General features: G+C 43.6%; 1 protein-coding gene across 1 annotated transcript in view; it reads left to right on the top strand.

Moving 5' to 3' along the window:
- The window catches only part of svep1 (sushi, von Willebrand factor type A, EGF and pentraxin domain containing 1), a 78301-nt gene that overhangs the window by 43022 nt on the left and 11051 nt on the right, over positions 1-24228 (top strand). The window contains 33 exon segments of the mRNA XM_034150033.1: positions 445-624; positions 2261-2271; positions 2273-2456; positions 5098-5216; positions 5385-5514; positions 6605-6712; positions 9151-9282; positions 9616-9807; positions 9959-10080; positions 10160-10265; positions 10363-10566; positions 10689-10922; positions 11021-11182; positions 11663-11824; positions 12243-12404; positions 13689-13777; positions 14977-15073; positions 15291-15404; positions 15645-15758; positions 15844-16045; positions 16513-16670; positions 17280-17478; positions 17851-18026; positions 18230-18354; positions 18441-18570; positions 18867-19037; positions 19304-19477; positions 19590-19709; positions 19827-20003; positions 21359-21443; positions 21564-21755; positions 22872-23039; positions 23403-24075. Coding sequence (XP_034005924.1) covers positions 445-624; positions 2261-2271; positions 2273-2456; positions 5098-5216; positions 5385-5514; positions 6605-6712; positions 9151-9282; positions 9616-9807; positions 9959-10080; positions 10160-10265; positions 10363-10566; positions 10689-10922; positions 11021-11182; positions 11663-11824; positions 12243-12404; positions 13689-13777; positions 14977-15073; positions 15291-15404; positions 15645-15758; positions 15844-16045; positions 16513-16670; positions 17280-17478; positions 17851-18026; positions 18230-18354; positions 18441-18570; positions 18867-19037; positions 19304-19477; positions 19590-19709; positions 19827-20003; positions 21359-21443; positions 21564-21755; positions 22872-23039; positions 23403-24075 — 5372 coding nt within the window.

The following is a 24228-nucleotide window of genomic DNA, read 5'->3' as shown; positions in this document are numbered from 1 at the left end:
AGTCGTCTTAAAGAAGTGACATATTTAACAGACTTTAAATTGTTTAAAAACAAACCATAACGGTTCATTTAACAACATGTGTTATCCCCATTTACTGCTTTTGGATAACTTGCCTCACCGTCTATCATTCTAAAACAAACTCTTATTTAATATAATAAAAGGAGGTTAAAAACTGTTAAAAACAAATTAACATAACATGATTTGAATCTAGTAAGATATCAATCAATCAAAGTTTATTGATATAACCCAATATCACACATTTTACATTTGTCTCAGGGGGCTTTACAGTTTATACAGAATATGAATATGACTTCCTGTTTCCTTAGACCCTCACTTCGGACAAGGAAAAACTCACAAAAAAATACAACAGTCATAACTGTAAAATAACAATACACGTTTCTTTCCCGGGATGATACTCTTATATGAATTGTTTTCTCCCTGCAGTGCGCTCCTGCCCGGCGCTCACGCGGCCCCAGCACGGCTCCCTGAGGTGCACCGATGGCGCCTCCTCGCGCAGGGCGGAGTGTCAGCTGGGCTGTGAGCGAGGCTACCGTCTGGAGGGCGAGGCCAGACTCACCTGCCAGGCCAACTCCCAGTGGAGCGGACCCCAACCTCGGTGTGTGGGTAAGCCTTCATCCCCCCCACACCTCTGCAGTATAACACCCAGATATATATGTTGTTTACGTTGTCTTCTCCACCTTAAACACATGTCTGTCTGACATTTGCCAATGTGCTTCCAATAATTGTGTTATCTTAGTTTATTGTTTTAGTAAGACATTCTTTAATATCTCATTTATACCAGATGTTATTATTTAAATATGCATAAAACATGTTACTGATACTGATAAAAGTTTAACGCGAAACACTGGTTCACAGTGAATCCCAGTTCAGTTCACTTTGCTTATATCCTCGCTAAGGGAATTCATCGAAAACACACCCATAATTTAATTGTTTTCATTTGTCATCCAAAATCTGGCTCCCTCATCTTTAGAGATAAATTAGATTATAGTTTTTATTTGTTTATATCATTTGCATTATATGATGAATCATGTAGCACTGCGTTTACTCGAACACACACAAGATATCTACAGCAGTAAATATTTTTAATAAAGCTGTAAACTCATATTATCTTCCGCTTTTGCTGCTGAAAAAACAGATGATTTACCAAATAAGTTACTTTAAAATAACACAGGATATGGGTATTTCTATGTACTACAAAAACATGGTTTTACACACACATGTAAACACACACGAGAACATACAATCACACACACAGTGGTTAAAGAGCCCCACTACATCCCCAGGGAAAGATACGTCTGCTTTCTCATAGTGCAACTCCAATCCCTGCTTATACACACGAACACAAACTTACCCACACACTTCACAACTGATAGTTAAGTTAAAATAGTTGCCCACACTCATGCCCCAGGTCAGGCACAACAACACACAAAAGAGCGAGTGTGAGAGTGTTTAGCCACAAACCTCCGGCCACCATACTGACTCACTTCCAACAAACCAGCTAGCTGCTCTATTTCAAAACTCAGAAAATCTCTGTTTATCGATAACGACCATCTCTTTACCCATAATCTATTTGAGTCACGGTTTGCTTCTCATTACCTCTTTGATGCAGCAAAATGTTTTTGTTTGCGCTGTCGTGTAAAGGCAACCAGCTGCCCTGAGAGAGATATTTTGTTCATCTGATTGAAATCTCCCATGTTGAATCTCCCTCTCAGTGAGTTTCCCCTTCATAGCTCCTACAGCTAGCGCCAATGAAACAGGAGAATCAGATCTATCCATCATCAAGTGAAAGCCACACTGGCCCGCATCCCAAAAATGCACAATAAGCCTCCAGTAGGAGTTCTGTGGTTTGTTCTTTCTTTGGTTCACTTCCGACCAAATGTTTGTTGTTTTGGTGCCAGTTTTTGATAGACAGCCCCTGAAAATAGCTTTATTGTTGGCATTTATATTGGAGCCAGCTGAAAGTAAGATTTTAATCACATGCGGGTAGGAACACAGGAAACACGGTTGTGATCCTGGAAGAGGTTTTGTTTGCATGTTCTGTTCTCTCTTTCCTGGGCAGTATATTTTAATACTCGATACATTTGATACACTGATTATGGTAATCCACCAAAAATGCCATTTCAGCTCCGTTCTGAAAACTTTAAAAAAAAACATTGATGACGTGGAATCCAGTTTTTTCTTTCTCTCAGGGACAAAACAAACTCCATCATCTCTTGTGTGTCTCCCCCTCTCTCCCCAGAGGTGCGTTGCCCCCCCCATCGCGACCCTAAAGAACGTCCTGGTGTCGCCGCCCGCCTGCGGGAAGAGGACGGTGTCGCCCGGCTCCGCCTGCCTGCTCACCTGTCGCCCGGGTTACAGTCTCCAGGGGAACAGGAAGGCGGTGTGCATGGGCTCCGGGAACTGGACCGCTAACGTCCATAAAGCCGTCTGTACAGGTGTGTGTGTGTGTGTGTGTGTGTGTGTGTGTGTGTGTGTGTGTGTGTGTGTGTGTGTGTGTGTGTGTGTGTGTGTGTGTGTGTGTGTGTGTGTGTGTGTGTGTGTGTGTGTGTGTGTGTGTGTGTGTGTGTGTGTGTGTGTGTGTGTGTGTGTGTGTGTGTGTGTGTGTGTGTGTGTGTGTGTGTGTGTGTGTGTGTAAATGTAGGTGATTAGTGTTGGGAAAATACTGCATGTGCTCTTCCAAGGATAGAGAAGTGCACGTGATAACAGGTCCAAGTATATGACAGGATGTTTGCCATATGATAGCTATGTGACAATGTTTATCATGATGTTCAGCGTCTAGGGAGATAAGTATATGACAAGCATGATCATTTCTGACGAGGGCCTCAGCTAATCTGAACGAAGCATAGAATTCTGCTTTGAACCGGTATTTCTCAATCTTGTGACTGTGAAGCGCCCTCTCTTGTGAAGGACACTGTTCGGGGAACTAGTTGTACCATTGCTGTATGTGATGACTACTTCCATTCTTGCAAGAATAACAAATACATGTATCCTGATTATTGAAACTCAAGCCGGTGTAGAGTGAGATTGTTCTAACAATTAGCGTAGCAGAAAGACTGTGAATCACTCTAAATGCTTGGTAGTGATGGCCTTATTAGGTTCCCCTCCTTATATAATTGGAAGTTCATTATATCTAACTGACACTAATTATACACTGTTAGAATGACTTGAAGGCAGAAAGAGAGGGCTTGTTACAGTAAAAGAGCAAAATGAAAGATACAGAATATGTGGAGGAAGATAATAAAAGAAAACAGCAGGAAACTTGGACGGAGAAATCTTTCCATTTTCCATCCATTCTCTGCATTTTCCTCTGCTTCGTGAATGGAGAGACTGGGGCTAACCCCGTTTTGAAGCGAGCCTCACGTAACTAACACAAACCATACCCTGTCCGAGCTCTCATGTCTCCACCTCTCCACCGGCCTTGAGATCATTATAATGGACTGCAGCCCTCCAGATGCTTTGCAGGTGGAACAGGTGGTGCGACTCTGCCTGCCTCCACTCGAAATGTCCTCAATCCCCTCATTTCCTCGAGGAGAAAGTCTGCTAATGAAGGACCTGCTGTCGTTAAGGAGGGGAAGAGGTGTCATAAAGATGAGAACGGATGGAGAGTTAGGGCGGACAGGCGGGAGAGAGGGGAGGATGAGTCATCTGTAGGTGTTTCATTATGGGGTGGCATAGAAGAGATGAGTTGTTCTGATCCTCTCAGGCACAAAGGAGCTGAAGGAAGGGCATGGGAAGGGAGATATTAAAAGAAAAAGTACATGAGATAGAAGAAAGTTGGAGTGCTAGAATATAAGCGACACACTTGGAGAAATTATAACAGAGTGCTCTTTGTAAACTCCTGGCTCCTTTCTCCTCTCACTTCATGATGATGACACCCTGAGTGAAATATTTCTCCCTTGTTATGAACATGAATGGAGCCGATCGCAGCTAAGTGTGTTAGTGTTTAGCAGAGACGGATGCCTAAGTGGATGGGTCATCAGGGCCAGATGGAAGCAGCTCTCTTACAAAACGCTACAGGCATCACCACTGCCAACCCATGGAAGACTCTACTCACTTCAGTTGAACTGTATTCACAGCATGCTGTATATAACCCAAGGGTCACGATGGCTGGGTATTTACCACGAGCCAAACAGGTGGAGACTATTAGGGCCTTTTTCTCACAATCAATGCTATACCTACAACGTAGAGAGCGACCCATCCACCGAGGCCCCTACTGAAGTCATTGCTGACTTTTTTGGGACTTCGCAAGTTAGTTTTTTTTACTGTACCTAGCAGTAGCTTAAGAAGGTTACAATTTTGAATAACTTATAGGCAGAAAATAGCACAGGCAACTATTAACAACACTTTTCATTCATACAGTAAAAGTTGCTCAGATTTTCCATAAAAACCTAAGGACAAGTTATAGCCTTTAACCTCTTTTTGCTCTTTAGGCCCAGAGCTATTGAACATGTTGGTTGAAGCAAGTTTTACCTATAGGTTTATGTCAAAGCATCCCTAAACAGCAACTTAATTGCCATTTATAGATCCTTATTGGTGTATTTTCCAAAAAAAAAGTGTGAGTCTTTTGTTTGAAAGACTCACACTTTAATGTATCCAAGAGGGAGCTTCCTTTGCCGTGAGCCCAAGTGTTTTTACAATGACGTAAAGCATGTGACTCATCATTTTACTCAGGTCTCCATTAACCTCTGCTCTTTACCATTGTGGCTGATGTTGAGCTAATGGATGCAGAGAGATAAGGGACGGTTACAACCACCAGCAGTATTAATGTGAAATCAGAGGGATTTGGTCGTGTTGGAACAATGACAGCGGTGCACTCTCTCTCTGATTCAGCAAAGACCAGTAATGAGTGTTTGACGTCTTGTAATTAAAGAGGTCAGATGACATCACACAATTGCTTCCTCAGTGATAACGAGCACCAGGTTGCGGTCAGGGTGTGATGAGGTGAACATCTGCAATATTTTAATCTCACTGTATTGAATTGAATTCCCCTAAATCAGATCAAGCATTTGCCGTGTCCCTCATCCCATTCTCTCCTTCCTCTAAAATGTGTATTTTTCCCCCCCCATGTCTCTTCAGATACTGAGCCACCAGCGATCCAGTGCCCCGAGAACATTGTCGCAGGGACGGATGAGCGGCGCGGCACCGCCATCGTTAAGTGGGACATCCCGACTGCTACCGACAACTCTAAAGAAGAGGTAGGATTTAGAAGCACTCCTTGAATTTTTTACCTGATAGGCTCGGAGTACATTTCTTTAGTTAGGAATAACTAACACCAGTGTGATTTTGGTGAGATTATGACCTCTGAGTTAACTCACTGTCTTGAGTCAGTTTTTTATATTTCTGACTCCCTCTCCCTCCTTCAGGTGGTGGTCCAGGTGAAGCCGGTGTACACCCCTCCTCAGCTGCTCCCCATTGGAAGGGAAACCATCACCTACATTGGGACCGACCGCTCGGGGAACCAGGCCAACTGCTCCTTCACCGCCACTGTCATCGGTGAGTTCCTCCCCAACCAATACATGGCATCAGAATAACTTAAAAGATGCTATACTCCCATAAAAAGTCCACACACACTGTCTTTAAAGTCATCAAAACATCTCATCTGAATCGAGGCGTCTCCTCAATAACCGTGACATCAGCGTTTTGGCTTTCTATCGAGTGTTTTTGTCTCCCTGCTGGCTTAGGTACACACAGCTGAGCTTCTTTGTAAATGATATGTTTCAGATGGCTGATAAAACATTTATTTTGGCTATTGCCCTTCTGACAAATTCTAATTTAAGAGTTCAAGTACAAGTCAAATTAAGGCTGTTCATCTTGTACCACTGTTAACTACAAATTATACTTTAAACGCACGTCACAATTTTAACAAATCAGAAATTGGCAAAAACGACTGTATTTCAGAAGACTAGAGTGTATGTTAGCCAACAGGGTGTTAATAGCTAAATGGTGAGTAGAACATAACAGGACTGTGTCACATGTAAGAGCAAGAAAAAAACGTATTAAAGCACTTAAATCAGCTGCTGTGTGAATATCTGTTTACATATTTTACTTTTAACATAAAAACACACAAATGAAGCTGAAAACGTTGTGAAATTCAAACCAGTTTCAGCTTTTTTCTGCAATTAATTGAAAAACTGTGATTTAATTCACATACAGCAGCAAGGGAGTCCATGCACCCCCAACAAGTGTCAAACAGGGTTTCCCCCGGGGAGTGAAAAGCAGGGGCGCACCGTGTCAACCGCTCGCTAATCACAGCAGTCAGGGGGGAAAACCTCAAGCATGGTAGCGTGAACATTTCCATATGTTATTATGGTGGGGGGAACGTTGTCGTTTTTTATTGGAGACATGTGTTTAACTCGTGCCCTCTGACACTCTGTAGTGCTGCATCAAAACAAGTCAAATCACAGTGTAGCGCTCTAAAGCCACTGTAATCCATCCCAGTCTCTGGAGCAATGGTGTGTTTATGTACTGAAACAGCATTTATTTGCTGTTGGCGACTGACTGCTATCGATATGTTCACAAGTGTGCTGTTTTTTTTATTGTGTGTTCTCCATCTGGTCGTTAACAACCTCGTATATCTCTGTAGATACGGAGCCTCCGGTGATTGACAGGTGCAGGTCCCCGCCCACCGTCCAGGCCACAGACACGGAGACGGCGGTCGTTTGGGAGGTGCCGCAGTTTTCCGACAACTCAGGTATGTCTGGTTCTCAGACGCCTGCTCCGGAGATGGTTTATTCTTTTGCTCCTCTGTTCCACTCCGCTCCACCCTCTCCCTCTCCACTGATGATGGTTAAACAGGATCTTTTCCGTTAGGGCGACTGGAAAAAGGCTTCATGTGCGTGTGTGTGATTGATGCCGAGAGACACCGGACATATGGTCTAATAGTGAGAGGATGGATCGTTATTGTGTGCACGAAGGCATCATTTGTGCATCTGAGAGATAGAGAGAGTGGACAGATGAAGTTTTTACAGCGGCTGTTAATGTCATTAAGGTTCAAACAGATGGACTCAGCAGAGAGAGGCAGGTGTTTTTGCTCTTATCTGAGAATTTGTACTCTTTCCAACCATTTTTCCCGCTGTCAATGGTATAATTATATTATTAACTTGTTTTTCCTTTATCAGAGTGACTGCAATAAATAACAGATGCAGGTACTCATCACCATATAAGCAAAAGTTGACACTCCAGCAGAGAAAATATTTCTTTACTTCCCCATTCATAATCAGTGGAGGTTTGGCCAGTAGTATTCATCTTGTAAACAGTAATACAGCAATTTATTACAACTAGAAGTCCCGCTTTCAATAAACCTTGGGTGAAAGAACACTATTAAAGCACGTGTCATTTATTTGAATGCTAAAGAAGTGGAAACTGACGGTATGCAATATATTTAATGAAGTGTCTGGTAATGACTGAAGTTGGATAAATGCAGTGTAGTCAAATTATACCCATTCGTCTCAAAAAAGGGAAGTAAATCAATATAAACAATAAAATTACCTCAACAATTGCTTCCCGTGTTTGCACATGTGCCTAGTGTACATGTAGATATTTGCGTTCCGCTCTTTCAAAAATGGAATCTGGAGCACATTGCAATCACTTTATCCCATGAATGGTGCTCTTTTTTTTGTTCAAGGGCAATTCAGTTACTGGCTGTCGTGGGGATTTAATACACAACCCATCAGTCTCTCTTTTCAGCCTGCTGAGCTCACTCTGTGTTACTGAGCAATTTAGCTGGATCCTATAAAGAACTGCATCAAGACCACTTTGATAAATAGACTAAATATCGTAGAGCTGGCTGACTTTCTCCTGGCACTCTCGCTGTACCCAAACAGCCTCAGTGGTGACAGACAACAAACCAGACTTCTCCTTGGCTCCAGCCCACAGACAGGCCCGTGTAATTCACTTGCTCTGGCTCCACACACACACACACACACACACACACACACACACACACACACACACACACACACACACACACACACACACACACACACACACACACACACACACACACACACACACACACACACACACACACACACACACACACACACACACACACACACACACACACACACACACACACACACACACACACACACACAGACAGACAAATACTCCATATATGTGTTTGTGTGTGTACAGAAAAGTAGGCAGGCATGAACCTTAACACAAACACAAGCCCCTAACTTCTCACTCCCCACCTGTCTGCAGAGGTGCACCCCATCAAACACATACACACACACACACACAAACACACACACACACACACTCACACACACTGTAATAACAGGCTGCTGCGGTCGCACAACGTCAGCCCAGCGCTGCTTCGACGTCAGTGTTTTGTTTTTCCAGGCCCACACCCTGATGCCAGCGCTATATATAGTTGTGACTTGGTAGACACACACATAAACACGTGTATACACACACACACACACACACACACACACACACACACACACACACACACACACACACACACACACACACACACACACACACAGGCTATATATAAGGGGAGACACCAGACGTGGCCAGACGTGTGTCAGCCCTGTCCGAAAAGACTCCACCACCCTTAATGGAGTTGGAGGGAAAGAGAAGGTCAATCACTCAGTTTTCCCACCTTCTTTCTATAAGTCTTGTCTGCGTTTCTCTCACACACACACACACACACACACACACACACACACACACACACACACACACACACACACACACACACACACACACACACACACACACACTCACACGTACACTCCTCTCATCACCACTGCTTCTCCCAAGGATCAATCCATCAATCTCTTCACATTCAGGTTTTTTTTTTAAGCCAACCAGACTATAGCAAATTTCCAACTACAATCCCAGGAGCTGGGTTTTTCTGCAGCCGTGCGATGCCCAGACACACCGTGTCAATATATCATTGTTTTACTTTACTTCTATGGTTTACTGAGAGTGACTCATTTAGTCCTGGAAAATGGAGTAAGAACAAGACTGCCCTCCGCAGGCCAGCTGGAGTAACAGTTTTGACTCAAAAACTAGAAAGAATAATGTTTGTGTGTAGTCTCTGAGATGGTGCATCTTTTATTTTAGAAATCAACACTTTTGTTATGTGTGTGTGTGTGTGTGTGTCTCTCTCAGGGGGTCGGCTCACTGTGTCCAGCAGCCACACTCCAGGCTCTGAGTTCCCAGTAGGAGAGACTCTGGTGCAGTACACCGCGACTGATGCAGCAGGAAACAGTCGCACGTGCAACATCACTGTTACTGTGCAAGGTGCAGAGCTGAAGGGCCATATTTTTGACCTTATTTCTATTCAGTTTGTTTTAACTGTATTCTCTCCATTTACTTTTTTCCTCTGCTATATATTCTGTTTTGTTTTATTGGACATTTTTCAAGCATTTGTAAAAAAAGAAGAATACATAGTTTTATGAGAATTAAACAATTGTAAACCTATAAATATCAAAACCTTAGACTAGGCAGTAATGCATGTCATATAATGAAAATGATACTTTTATCAAAGGCACTGTCCCTAAAACGGCATTTAAAGGCCTGGTTATACAAACTATTGTGCATATTATAACTTAAGTTTGGAATTGTGTGTGCCAGGGACGACCTGTGACCAGCCGTACGTCCCAGTGAATGGAGAGTTCATCTGCTCTGAACAAGAGGAGGGCGTTAACTGTACTCTCCAGTGTAAAGAGGGCTTCAGCTTTACCCAGGATGCAGTGCACAGCTACCTCTGCGCCTACAACGGTGTGTGGGAGCCGCCCTACTCTGCAGACAGACCCGACTGCTCATGTAAGCACAGCACAAGTATTCTGTTACTTCCTGTTTGAATATTAGGTGACCTACTGTCTATGCTGCACCGCTGCTTAATGAGTGCACTTATATAAATACCTGTATGTGCACATGTGACGGTGCTGTTCAATTCCCTTTCTGTCTTCCCCAGTGAACCGCATAGCAAACAATGGAGTCAAACCCTTTGAGATGCTGTTCAAAGCGTCTCGCTGTGACGATGTGGACCTGATCAAGTCCTTCGCTGGGGAGTTCAAGAGCAAACTGGGAGGCATGGTGAGGAAATATTCACACATACACGTCTATCTACTTTGAATCATCTCTCAAATACACGATGTTTTCTTCTTCTCCAAAGCTTCCCAATATTTGTAGCAGCGGTGACGTCACATGCAAGCTGGAGGTGTTGTCCCAGGGTCACTGTCTCGAGTACAACTACGACTACGAGAACGGATTCTCTATAAGTACGAAGTCATGCAAAAAATAAACCCTTACCCTAATATTTTATTGGAAGCATCATTTTAGCTCATCCTTCTTCTATATCCGTGCTTTATTCATCAGCACCAGGGGGTTGGAGCAACAGCTGGGGTCCTCAAGGCGCCCAGGATTACGCCTACTTTGATTCGGGCTTTGCCACGGGCAGCCGGCAGCTCGCCAAGCCCCAGCAGGACAGCAGCATGCAGCCCCACCAGCGCACCAAGAGGCACCGGAAGATCAGAGGACCCACCCGGGACCAGAAGATCCAGATCTTTTTCAACATCACAGGTAAATGAAATGTTATATGCTGTGTGTTTATTGACTTTTGCAGTGTTTTATTTTCCTTTGATATCTGTGTTTTTTATATTCAATACTATGAGTTGTTCTTTAAACTTTGTCCATTCTCCCAGCAAGCATCCCTCTGCCCCTGTCGAGGAACGACTCAATAGAGGTGGCCAATCAGAAGAGACTCCTGCGGACCCTGGAGCAACTGACCAATCGTCTGAAGCGAACGCTGGCCAGGCAGCCGCTGTCCAGTTTCCACGTTTCCTCGGAGATGATCGTGGCTGATCCCAAATCTCTGGAGAGCAGGAAACCCTCCCTGTTCTGCAGGCCGGGCTCCGTGCTCAAAGGCAGGATGTGCGGTGAGTAAAGAAAACACCACAATTCATGGGATTTAAAGAAAATCTAATATTTCTAGAATAGTGTTGCATTTTATCTCTTATTCCGTGTGCTTCTCCAGTCCAATGTCCGGTGGGAACCTACTTCTCTCTGGAGTACCACGAGTGTGAGAGCTGCTGGCTGGGCTCCTACCAGGACCAGGAGGGGCAGCTGGAGTGTAAGTCCTGCCCCGAGGGAACCTCCACCGCCTACCTGCACTCCCGCAGCGTCGCCGAGTGCAAAGGTAAGATGCTGACACACTGTCAGAACGCAAGTCAACACTGCATTTGCAAATAACTCACAGAAGATGTTTCATTTGAATATGCCTAAAAAAACAGTAAGAATCGCTTCACACGGATCAATGCGTACTGTGGGGCAACTATCATGCTCCTTTGGCACCACATGCAGGATAAAGAAATTACAAATAAGTCACAAATGGTGCTTGATTTTCACGTTCTTTTATTTTTTTTACTATTTACTAAGTTTATCTTGCTGCTTTGTTATTAGTTGTCTATTTTTTACTGACTTTTTTAATGCTGCTACTTATTTTCTCTAGCTTGGATGTGTACGTTTCATTCATTTAGTTTTTATTTTAACTTCTCGCACCCTTTATCTGTACTGTCCCCTTTGCTGCAACAACTTAGATTTCCCCTCTGTGAGACCAATACAAGATTTCCCATTCATATTATTCTCTTTCTAACTATTGCTCACCATGTGTTTGCAGGGCAGTGTAAGCCAGGTAGTAACTCCCTGAACGGGTTGGAGATCTGCGAGTCCTGCCCGCTCGGTCACTTCCAGTCCGGATACGGCGCCAGGGAGTGTCTGGTCTGTCCCGACGAGACGTCCACCGTCACCAGAGGAGCCGTGGACGAGATCGAGTGCGGAGGTGATGCAGCGCGACAGTGTGGAGTGCACTCCCTTAATGTCCTATCAACATGCCCGTTCAACTTTGGGAAGCCTTAATCATTCTTTAGTTTTTCTAAACGCTGCTAGGTAACAAAAACAAATACAATTCCAGCCGCTACGCAAAAATGTGTCTCTTGGTATTTGCCATTCATGTGCAATTACATCAGAGAGGCAATTCCAACTTGGAATTTCAAGTGATTGCCCTTTAAAGTTGGATGATTAAACTGGAGACTGTGAATGTTTCTGCTACTTGAGTTTCCCAGTTAAAATCGGAAAAAACTAGGCTTCAACTTTTCAACCTATTAATGTCACTTTTTTTTTAAATGTTTTGGTAAATTGTGCTATTGTCCTTTTTGGTGCTCCCCTCCTCTGATCTGATCTGCTCTCCACTCATGCAGTCCCCTGTTCGGCCGGGCAGTTCTCCCGTACCGGTCTGGTTCCCTGTTACCCGTGTCCCAGAGATTACTACCAGCCCGAAAACGGCCGCTCGTTCTGCCTCTCCTGCCCCTTCTATGGAACCACCACCGTGACCGGAGCCAACACCATCCAGCACTGCTCCAGTAAGGAACCACAACGATCACAAATCCTCACACAGACACACACAAATACAAAAAATGCCCCCCACTTGATTTTTGGTTTTGGGGAAATCCAGAAGATCTTTGTAGTGTGGTTTTAAAAGGTAATCTCTGTTACTGTCCTGCAGAAAAATACATTGAAATCCAGATGTTTGATTCAGCACACCTTAAGGCCTAACTGATGATGTCCCTTGTATTGAAGATCAACTTGCCAATATCTAGTCTTCTCAATAAAACAGTATTTTTCATTGAAAACATATATTTAGATTACACAAACTGTACTTTAGTTGACTTAAAGGTAGGGTAAGTAAGAATGGAGAAACCAGCTCGAGTGCGCTAGAATTTGAAAGTACGCAGCCGAAAAAAATCTGCCCCTTCCTTCAGACTTCCTTATAGAGCCCCTCCTCCAACACACACGAACGCGCACATGACCAATGAGGGCACGAGATAAGTTTGTGCACAGATGGAAGGCTGACAGGCAGGTAGGCCATCCAGTTATTTTAGCCGGGCCGGCTCAGATGATTGGTCGTGCTTTTTACAGCGCCACGGCTTCCACAGATGACATTTTTTTATGGATTTATTGTCAAAGCATTTAATGTATTCATTGCTATCGGGATGTTAAGAGCATTCCATGGAATATAACAAAAAGTGTTTCTGAAGTGAATTACCTACCCCACCTTTAAATCATCTAGGTGTCAAGATGGACGAAGATTATGTTCTTTGACAATGTTATTCCAATAATGACTGATTTAAATTCATTATTGTTGGCATATGCAGATTTTCACACAGCAGAGTTCTCTTTCAACAACATTCTGCCGTGTTGTGTTGCCATGTGAAATAAATTATCATACATTTCTACAGGAAATGCCAAGTGAAGTCAGCATGGAGCAAATTGGCAGTAAAAGGGACTGTTCAGTGTCTGCCGCTTGGTGACAGCTTTTCTACACTTTCAATATTTGTTGCCATCACTCGAGTTGCTAGCTGTCTGATCTGTGTTGTTATAGATCAATCAAAGAGAGTAGGAATTACTGCACGTGTCAGGACGGGGGGAAATGGAAACAAAACGACTTTTATTGCTGTTGGAAATAAGTAATACTGCATGCCTGAAGTGTGGGAATGAGCAGTGGTTAGGACATGCTGCCAGGATCTATAAGAATACAGGCTTTTGTTCAAACAGACCATCTGGTAGCGAAGGGAAATATCTTCGCTGTGTTTTTCCGACTTGTCTGAGCTTTCATTGCCTGTTTTTTCTTTGGGTGTCATCATCAGGTTTCGGCTCCAGCTTTCTTCCTAAAGAGGAGAGTGTAACTGCGGCTCCAGAGGTGGAGGTCAACGAGGACTACCAGGCAAGCAGTCAGGTGAGTCGTCTTTATCCAGGCCTAACTTACATTATGTCAAAAAAAGGATATTTTACCATAAGCATTATAGGTCTCTGACATTTGAAATCCATCATTAGACGCCTGTATGTTACAGATACAGATAAGCTAATTACTACCACTGACTCTGTGATGATAAGAGTGGTATTTTTTAATGATACATTAGAATTAATGTAGAATGAATTGCTAAATAATTAAGTAACATTTCATCTATATCGATAGTTTTTCTTTCTAAAACAGCTTTCAACTCAAAATGTCAGCATTTTCGTTACATAATGAAATGAATAATGAACAACATTTTCTTACGTTCCATGGGACCTTATTTCGGAAAAATTATCTATTGAAGTCAATGGGGAGAGAAAGATTATCTTTCGATCCCGTTTTCGATGATGTTTGTCAATTTAAAAGATAGTTTTGCAAGTCAAAAAAATAAAAATGTGTCGTAAAACTGTGAAGTAACACTTTTGTTTGTGTGAAACCGCTCAATGAACTACATCTCCCGTCTCGCACCACACACCAAGACGGCCGTCACGTTGGCACATTTCACTTCTTTCTTTCAGAATGAGGCGAAAAGTATTAAAAGAGGTGAAAATCACTCCAAGTCTGGGCATGTTGAGAGCTGCACATACACACAAGGGAAGTTAGTCGGTTCCGTAAGAGCCAGCATGCGGGACCGGGATTCTGGGATTTGTAGTCTTTCTAGTTGCGTATTTTTCATAGTCTTATATTTCAACAGTTTTACGACAAACTGTGACTTTTTTGACATGGACATTTTTTTTTTGAATTGTGCCACGAATTACACATATGATGTTTGTCAATTTAAAAAATCAGTGTATGTGTAATTCGTGGCACAATTCAAACGGGATCGAAAGATACGTTTTCTCTCCCCATTGACTTCAATACATACTTTTTCCGAAATAAGGTCCCATGGGTCGGAAGTAGATGGGCGGGACTTCGCCTCTCTACAACATTTTTAAATAATGTGCAAAACATGAACTGAAGAACACACTGGACAGAGTTTAAAGCCACAAGTATCCAGTAAATAGAAATTAATCTTAATAAGTACAGAAGAAATAAAAAAATGCATTAAAAAAAAGGCTAACATTAAAACATAACAGAACAGGTAAGGAATATTCAAAACCAAAAACATGACCGACCTTTCTGATTGGCTGTTCCTGCAGGTTTTCCACGAGTGCTTCCTGAATCCCTGTCAGAATAAGGGCACATGTGAGGAAGTGGGGGCGGGATACGTCTGCACCTGCATGCCCGAATTCACAGGTAAACCACAGAGATTCACCCGGTGTAATGTTTGAATATCAACAACTTTATTTAACATTAGGAATAACACGAGAATGTGTTCGTTGGTTATACTTCCTGTCATTGCTATTTCGACAGTACCAAGCTGTAACTCTCCTTTGACATTAATTGGTTGTGTTGTATGCAATTCTTTTATGACCATGAGTGTTTGACAGCGCCTCTGATATTTCTCTCCCAGGTGCCAAGTGTGAGATCGACATCGATGAGTGCGACTCGGCCCCCTGCCTGAATGGAGGACTGTGTAAAGACGGGATGGGAGACTTCCAGTGTCAGTGCAAGCCTGGCTATTTAGGTAAAGATCAGTGAGGAAAAAAGTCTCAATTGATAATACACAGAAAGATTCTCAAAGGATTTAAAAAACAAATGTCAGCTTCATTGAGCATCGGCATGAGCTCCTTATGCAACAGGAAAGCAAATTATTAAAGCAGCCAAAACATGTTATTTTTTAATCACAAACTGTACACTATCCCACCTTTGTGCTTATAGTCAATCTGTTATTGACTATCTGAATTGTCGCCCCCGTTTGTGTCAGGCTCTCTGTGCGAGGCGGAGGTGAACGAGTGTCTCTCCTCTCCCTGTCTGAATGAAGCAGTGTGTGTGGACGAGGTCAACAAGTTCGCCTGCAGCTGTGCCAGCGGCTTCACAGGTAGGGAATCTGTTCCTCATCACAACAGAGACATAATCAAAGTACATCAGTGGTTCCAACCTGCTGCTTTCTCTCTTTCCCGTAGGGTCTCGTTGTGAGCTGGAAATAGACGAGTGCCTCTCCAGCCCCTGCCTGAACAAAGGTGTGTGTGACGACCTGACGGGGGGGTACTCCTGTAACTGTGCCGTTGGTTTCTCGGGGGATCGCTGCGAGGTCAACGTCGACGACTGTTACAGCGCGCCCTGTCTGAACGGAGGCTCGTGTCTGGATGCTGTGAACTATTTCAGGTATTAACAATTCTGATAGGAAGCAGCTCTATGCATTTGTAACTCCCTATATGTCCTCTTTTCATCTGTAGCTTAAGAGAGAACATTCATATCTGATGGCGCTATGTCCTGAGTCACCTTCATGCATCATTTTGAATATCAGGTCATTTCAACAAAACCTTTTAAGATGCATCACAGTCATAGAAAGACTTAAATTATGAGGTCAATCTTACAGCATGTTTTAACTTATTTCAATGTCTTTACACATCTGTCATCTGCAATTATTTGTTATAAATGATGAATGTGAGACACAGAAAATCCTTAAAAAAGAGCTCTGTGTTTATAAAATCATATACTAATAATCACTTCATTTCAGATCCATTTTTACCCCTCCGATTTTCACATTCCCACATATTTGATCAACTGCTTTCAAAGGACAGCTCCATGGAAAGCATGTAATTGGACCGTGTGTTCCCGCCCTCTCTCAGGTGTCAGTGTGCGGAGGGTTACCGTGGTTACCTGTGCGAGGTGGACGTTGACGAGTGCGACCCGAACCCCTGTGTGAACGGGGCGAGCTGCATGGACGGCCACGGCTCCTTCACCTGCCGCTGCCTGCCTGGGTTCAACGGGACCAGGTGTGAGACAGGTACTATAGGACAGATGACACATCACCATGGAGACCTTTTGTTTATTTAAAAAAAAAAAAAACTTTCTTTATTGTTTTAGCATATATAGACAATATATAAGACAGTACACAAGTCACATAAATGAAATAAATACATTCAATTAACTTCACAAACACGTGGATAGGCTAAGAAAGGAAATATACAAACATGTAGGCAGAGAACTCTCTAGATCCACATGTTCCAGATAGTTAAGGAAAGGGCCCCATACTTTTTTAAATAGTTCTTGTTTCCCTTTAATTGAATAGCTTATGTTCTCTAATGAGACACATGCAGACAGTTCTTTTAGCCATTTACCAATACATGGACTGTTAACATTTTTCCATGAAAGTGCGATCATGCGTTTTGCCTGTAGCAGACATACATTTTAAAAGATTTGTTCCCACTTCCTTATGTTGTGTTCTTTTGGGTAACACCCTAACAAAAAAAAACTTCATGATTAACTGCAATGATTAAATCTCTTCTATCATACATTTTACCTCTTCCCAAAACTTGTATTGTTACAAAGTGAATTGATACAAGAAGGACGAGAACATTTTATTTCCTCTATAAATGCTTTTCTGTCCCATCAGAAATGTCCCCGGCTTTCAACCTGGACTTTGAGGTGTCTGGTATCCACGGTTACGTAATGATGGATGGAGGGATGCCGGCGCTGACGGAGATCACCTGCACCTTTTGGATGAGGTCCTCGGACACCACCAACTATGGCACGCCCGTCTCCTACGCTGTGGAGGGCAGCGACAACGCTTTTCTTCTCATCGACTACAACGGGTCAGTGATGTTTACAAATTATAAACGCACATTAAATGATTATCCTGTTTGCCTCTTTTTTTCTACCTTTTTACGACTAAAGCTTTCTTTCTTGTTCATTAAATCCTTTATTAACATCTATATTTACTATTTATTACATTTGTATTTAACTATAAATGCCTAAACCCTGCACCTTATATGGATATGCTTCTAAATCTGTACCTTATACAAAGATATTTATTCATTTATACGTTATGTACATTTCTACAGCAATGTTCTGTCAAACCTCATGAACTCCTTCTGGTTGGATACAAACTGCATTCGTTTATTGTGCAATGACAATAAAGTTGACTCTATTCTAATCTCTCTGACCCTTTCCCTCCCTTTCTCCAGGTGGGTGCTGTATGTGAACGGTAAGGAGCGGATCACAGACTGTCCTGCGGTGAACACGGGTCAGTGGTACCACATCGGGGTGTCCTGGAGGAGCTGGGACGGGGACTGGAGAATCTACATCAACGGGAAGCCCTCGGACGGAGGCAAAGGCCTGTCAGTCGGCACCACTATCCCAGGTGTAGTGCTATCCCCCACCTCCTCTCATTCTGCAACAACAATAGTTTCATTTCTCCGATAAAAACAATGATTGATGTCTTTGTTTCTGTACAAATCTAGAGTGTTGTAGCTTCTCATATTCAACTCAGTAACTCAATATATAAGAAGAATAGTTTCTCAGTGAGTTGTGTTTAACCTCTGACCTCCAACATGTGTCCTGTAGGAGGCGGGGCGCTGGTGTTAGGTCAGGATCAGGATCAGAGGGGCGAGGGCTTCAACCCCGTCGAGTCCTTCGTCGGCTCCATGAGCCAGCTCAACATCTGGGATCGTGTTCTCACGCCTCAACAGGTACATGAAATCCTTCGTGTGAATATTAATACGATCTGATTTTTCTTATTTGATACGCACTGATCTTCCCCTCCTCTCCCCTGTAGATTAAGGTCCTGTCCAGCAACTGTCCCGCCTCCCATGTGTCGCACCGAGGGAACGTCCTCGCCTGGCCAGACTTCCTCAGCGGTGTGGTGGGCCGAGTCAAAGTAAACCTCAGCAGTGTGTTCTGTGCTGGTGAGAGAGGCGCTACAAAACCATACATTACCATTACTGATAAAGTTACTGTAAATCATTAAATCCACATTATTAAATCTAATAAACCAATAGGTGTCAGTATACTCTTAGTGTGATTGAACTAATGCTCTGGGGTCTTTAATGTATAGTTAAGACTTAATTGAGGGCTTTTTACTGAGAGCAATGGCCTCAATTTGAAATATATACCTGAAATGGATGTGCACAATGTTTTGGAATAAGATTCTTTTAGTTGCTATACCGAAACCCTAACCCCCCCCAAAACCTGTTCCCTCCAGATTGCCCCAAGCTGGAGAACGCAGTGCCCCACCTGCACGTCTCCACAGTGGAAATGAGTCCGGGGGCCCAGGTGCAGCTGTCCTGTGATCCCGGCTTCTACCTGCGGGGGGAGCCCGTGCTGCAGTGCCAAAACAAAGGAGAGTGGAGCCATCCTCTGCCCAGCTGTGAACGTAAGGCTGACACACACACTGCTGTCTGATTTGAATTGCAAATGTTTCCTACCGTATGTTTTATCACTTAACTGAATAAATGAAAGAAATGTTTTCGCCTTGTAAACCTACTTGGTAATAAACCCGTTTCTGATTCTGATGAGAAAACCTAAAACACAAAGTAATTCAAAACATGTTCCACTTGCAGGATTTGGTTATAGGTTAGGGAGGTAGAGAGCCTTTAAAGTGAGTTTCTCAATAATATTCCTCCTCTGTGTGTGTTACAGGAGTGTCCTGTGGGTCCCCCCGTCCTCTGGAGAACGGCTTGTTTCAGGGAACAGACTTCCAGGCCAGCAGCTCTGTGGTCTACCAGTGTAACGCTGGCTTCTACCTGCTGGGAGACACCAAGGTGCACTGCAGCAACAGTGGCAAGTGGGGAGGAAACCCACCAGCCTGCCTTGGTACTTAATTACATAACATTATATCTTTTTAAATCAGTGATATATTGGAAAGAAAATCCCTTTTGATTTTGACGTATTACATTACAAAATTCTTCTATGTGTGTGTGTCCAGATGTGGATGAGTGTGCTCTGGGATCTGACTGTGATGAACACGCTAGTTGTCATAATACAGACGGCTCCTACACCTGCACCTGCACACACCCGTACAGTGGAGACGGCAAAAACTGCACAGGTAACAAGACGCAGGTCCACAAGCATTCATGTTGTGGAATAAAGACACTTTGAACCATTTTACCTGTCCATTTATAAATCAATGTATTATATGTGTGTTTGTTTGTTTTCCCACCAGCACCAGTGAAATGTAAGGACCCAGGGACTCCAGATTTCGGTCACAAAGAAGGCAGCAACTTTCTGATGGGCGGTGAGGTCCTTTATAGCTGCGAGAACGGCTACGAGCTGATGGGCCCGTCCCGCCTCCTCTGCCTGGAGACAGGAAGCTGGGACCATGCTGTCCCGTACTGCAGAGGTAAGGGGTTCGGTGGTCATGTCACGCCATCATAATGCAGCAGCTGTGTTGTATGTTTTTAGTTGAAAATGTGTCTTCACAAAATGTAGGTTGGATGCATTGTCCTGAACAAAGTTACAACCAATACAAAGTGAATTCCTGTTTGAATAACATTTGATAATAAACTACAGCGGCCTGCTGTTTCGCTTGTTGTGTGGTCCCTGATTTGACCAAAGAATGACACATTTGAAATTAGAAAATTCCTGTAACATAAAGCCATTACATAAATATTTGTTGTTAGACAATCCACCACAGAGTGAATAAAGAAACGTAATGGCTTTATATGTATAGCGTAACACAAAGGTTACAGGTAGACAAGATAGACTGTCTAACATGAAACACTACAAATATACAGGCTTAATAGGAAGAGTTTCAATTTAACTATAGCTATTAAACTCCACTTTATGAAATATTATCAAGGAGTTTCCTCATCAAAGCATTCAGCTAATAGAGCCAATAGGATGTGAGTAACACATAAATGAGACTACACAAGTTTAACCACAGTCTTTCATTATTATGCAGAAAGCAGAAGTAGCCACTGTTCAGCTGGCTGACTGACAGGCCTGCAGGCTGTTCAAACCTGTCAGTCGCTCCGTATTGGCTGATGACCATCATACTGAAAGTGAAGCTATTGCACTGTAATATTAAAAGCAGCTGAGTGGTGTTCTCTTCCAAAATAGAATAGTGTTTCCCCCACATTGGCTGTTGATCGTAATATCAAAAGTGAAGTGATCACAGTTAAAGGTGACACTGTAATATATATCTGAATTATACAAAGCAGCTGCATGATGTTCCCTGCAGTGTTATGTCTGAAATAGATAAGATAGACTGTCTCCTTAAATGTGGGGGTGCAGTTTGAAAGACATGGGCATTACGGGAAATGTGTAATCCTGTATTTCTGGAGCCTTTACACGTGTGGCTACTTTCATTTTGGCTTTTTTTATGTTTCTCTTGTAACTATTATTTTATGGAAGTGTAAAATGTAATCACTAAAGTACCCCTTTAATTGCTTCTCCCCTTCATTTACTAATGCCACTCAGTCACACCACCTTGGCTTCTATCCATTTAAACACTTTCCTATGTGCCTCTTTCATCCTATCAGTGTCAAATGTAATGTGGCATTATTCCTAGAAGATGTCTCTGCCAAAATCTGATCTTCATCCCATCAATAACACTGACAGGCGTCTGTAAACGTGTCTCTCCTTATGGCAATGCGTACAGAGGTTATTTTCTTTTTAGATTTGCATTTGGCAATATTATGTTTCTAGTGGTACATTAAAATGATTACTAATCATCTGTGTGACGTCGCCCTGCAGCTCTATCCTGCCCGCTGCCATCCGTCCCAGAGAACTCCATCATGACGGGAAACAACTTCACCTATGGAAGCAAGGTGACTTTCAGGTATCATTTGCATCCCCTACAACACCGTGTTGTAATGATCACAGTAGGAAAAGGTGTTACAAACGTGTACATTATACGCTTGTAGTTTCTTATTAACCTCTCTGTTTTCCTTCTTCTCAGCTGTAACAATGGCTTCCTGCCTCAGATCCCTTATGAGTTCAGGTGTCTCGCTGATCTGAGGTGGAGCGGGACGCCGCCTGCCTGCCACCCGGTGTCCTGCGGAGGGCCTCCGAATGTGGGGAACGCCGACTACACCCTCACCACAAACACATACAAGTCCACTGTCACATACACCTGTGCTGAGGGATACAGGTATGGGTACACTACTGTTACTTGCTGTTTAGTATCACCTCTACTCATGTTTGATTTATCATCAAACAGTATTGTCTTTTCATTCCTGTAGTGTGTTATTTCGTTTTTTTTTGCATGTAAATGGTCTCAAAAGGCTAAAATCCCAAAGTTCCCTCCAGAGGGAGTTTCTCTTCCACACACTCCCCCTCCTCCCCTGCCTGAAACGCCCCCATTGGACTCCTTTGTTTACTTCCGAAACACAGTGACATCACTGTGAAACACTCACACTCCTATTGGCTAGCGCTCAAATCACATTGTGGGTGTTTCTCAATGTCGAGGACGCTTGCTTGGTAGCACATGTCTTCCGAGTCACTTCCTTCAGAAGCGAGGCAAGAATCCTTCCTGGCATTCGGAAAACAAAGAGTGGAACAGGCGAGCAAGTGTGCAGGTGTGCGTCATATGAGAGGCCGGCCCTGCCTTACATTTTCCGCCACAGATTTTGTGAAATTGGTCCGTGCGCAAAGCATTGTGGGGATTTTAAGACCGCGGAGTCTACACATGTGCAGCCTCAAAATTTCTCGCTACGAAGTACGCCGGGCTCGGTAGAATTCCAAGTATGCTGGACGTTGGAACAGTCCTTCGGCGGCACTCGATGACGTAGTATGCTTGAAATAGTGGCTCTGGAGCAGCTTTACTCGACATTGAGAAACACCCAGTAAGTGAAAGGCTAAGGGGCGGGACATCTCTAAGTGGTTGACCAATCAAAACAGAGCTGGCCATCTAACCAATCAGAGCAGAATGGACTCTCGTTTCAGACAGAGGGTGAAAAGAGGTGCTGCAAATTAGCATAATAGGTCCCCTTTAAGTTTAAATAAAACTGAAGTAAAAGTACAATTGTTGTATTTATATTTGCGGAGTCAAAAATGATTGGTTTTTCCCTTTACACACTACATAACCACAATGCAGTTGTGACCTAAAATGTAATTTTGTGAGCTCCATTTGATGCTCTGTGTAAATGTGTAACATGTCATCATGCTTTGATGTATTTCTTTCACAAAGGGTCCTGTATCCATCTCTGTGACACTTTGATTGCAGTAGAGTGAGTGTGTTAACTAAATACTGTGTGTTACTGCGAAGACCACAGGGCTCCGTGGAGGTGGTGTGTGAAGCGACAGGAGAGTGGAGCCGGCCCACCCCCCGCTGTGTGAACGTCCTGTGCAGCGAGCCCCCCACCCTGAAAGACGCTGTGACTGTAGGAGAGATCTTTGAGCTGGGAAACAAGGTGCACTATGTCTGCAAAGAAGGGTAAATGTGGTTCAAGTCTTCTCAGTTAATACGCTGTTGCTAACAGTGATTGAATAAAGTACATTTACGCAATTTTTGAGGAACTTGTATTTTAATTTAATGCTACTTTATACTTCTTCACTTCATTTTGGAAGCCAATATTGTACTTTTTACCCCACTACATTTATTTGTCAGCTTTAGTTACTATTTACTTCACAGAATCGGATTATTAGGACATTCAAATATGACACAGTATCTGAGTACTTCTTCCACCACTGTTTGCTGATGTTACAACTCAATTCGAATGTTACCTTTATCATATCAGGTTATGTTCAAATCTGACTCCTTTCCCTCATTTCCTGATCTTTTCGGCCTTCTCCACAGCTACACTCTGATTGGCCCAGAGACCAGAGAGTGCCTGCCGAGCGGTGATTGGAGTGACAGCTCCGCCCAGTGCGTCCCCCGCTCCTGTGGCCCCCCGCCCGCCATCGACCACGCCGAGCCCTACGAGAGCCACCAGCTGTTCGGAGACACCGCCAACTACTACTGCACGGACGGATACACCGCCGCCAACAACTCCAAGATGGTGTGTAACGCTCAGGGTGTGTGGGCCCCCCCCGATGGCCTGCAGGCCCCCCGCTGCATCGCAAACTTCTGCCTGCGTCCACCTGATCTACCCCATGCTATTCTAGATTCAGTCAATAAACCCAAATACACCAGCAACACCGAAGTGAGCTATAAATGTGAGGAGGGCTTCATGCTCAACACCACGGCCACCCTGAGGTGTCTGATTGGGGGGTGGTGGGACCCCTCGCCCTACGATATCGGCTGCGTCCCGGTGAGGTGCTCCAGGCCCGAGAGCATCGATCGGGGCTATGTGAGCGGGACCAACTACAACTTTGGAGCGGTGGTGGCGTATAGCTGCGACAAAGGCTTCCTGATCCGAGGGGAGAAGAGGAGAACCTGCAAGGCAGATGGAGAGTGGGGGAGGGCTCTGCCTTCCTGTGTACCCGTCACCTGCCCCCCCCATCCTACACTTAAGAATGGATACATCCAGGTAAGACACATCCTGCTTTTTTCCACTCAAATAAACTGTCAGAACATTGTCTTTTTAACTTTGTACTACTATCTTTTTTTTTTTCATGTTTTAACAAACTTAAAAAGGGAAATTATAGAAAGAAAATTAAGGTAAGACAAAATAATAGTAGTG

The sequence above is a fragment of the Trematomus bernacchii genome, unplaced genomic scaffold (genome assembly GCF_902827165.1).
Source record: "Trematomus bernacchii unplaced genomic scaffold, fTreBer1.1, whole genome shotgun sequence".
In the NCBI taxonomy this organism is placed as follows: domain Eukaryota; kingdom Metazoa; phylum Chordata; class Actinopteri; order Perciformes; family Nototheniidae; genus Trematomus; species Trematomus bernacchii.
Note: the sequence above shows the minus strand (reverse complement) of the source record. Positions and strands in the feature narration are given on the sequence as shown.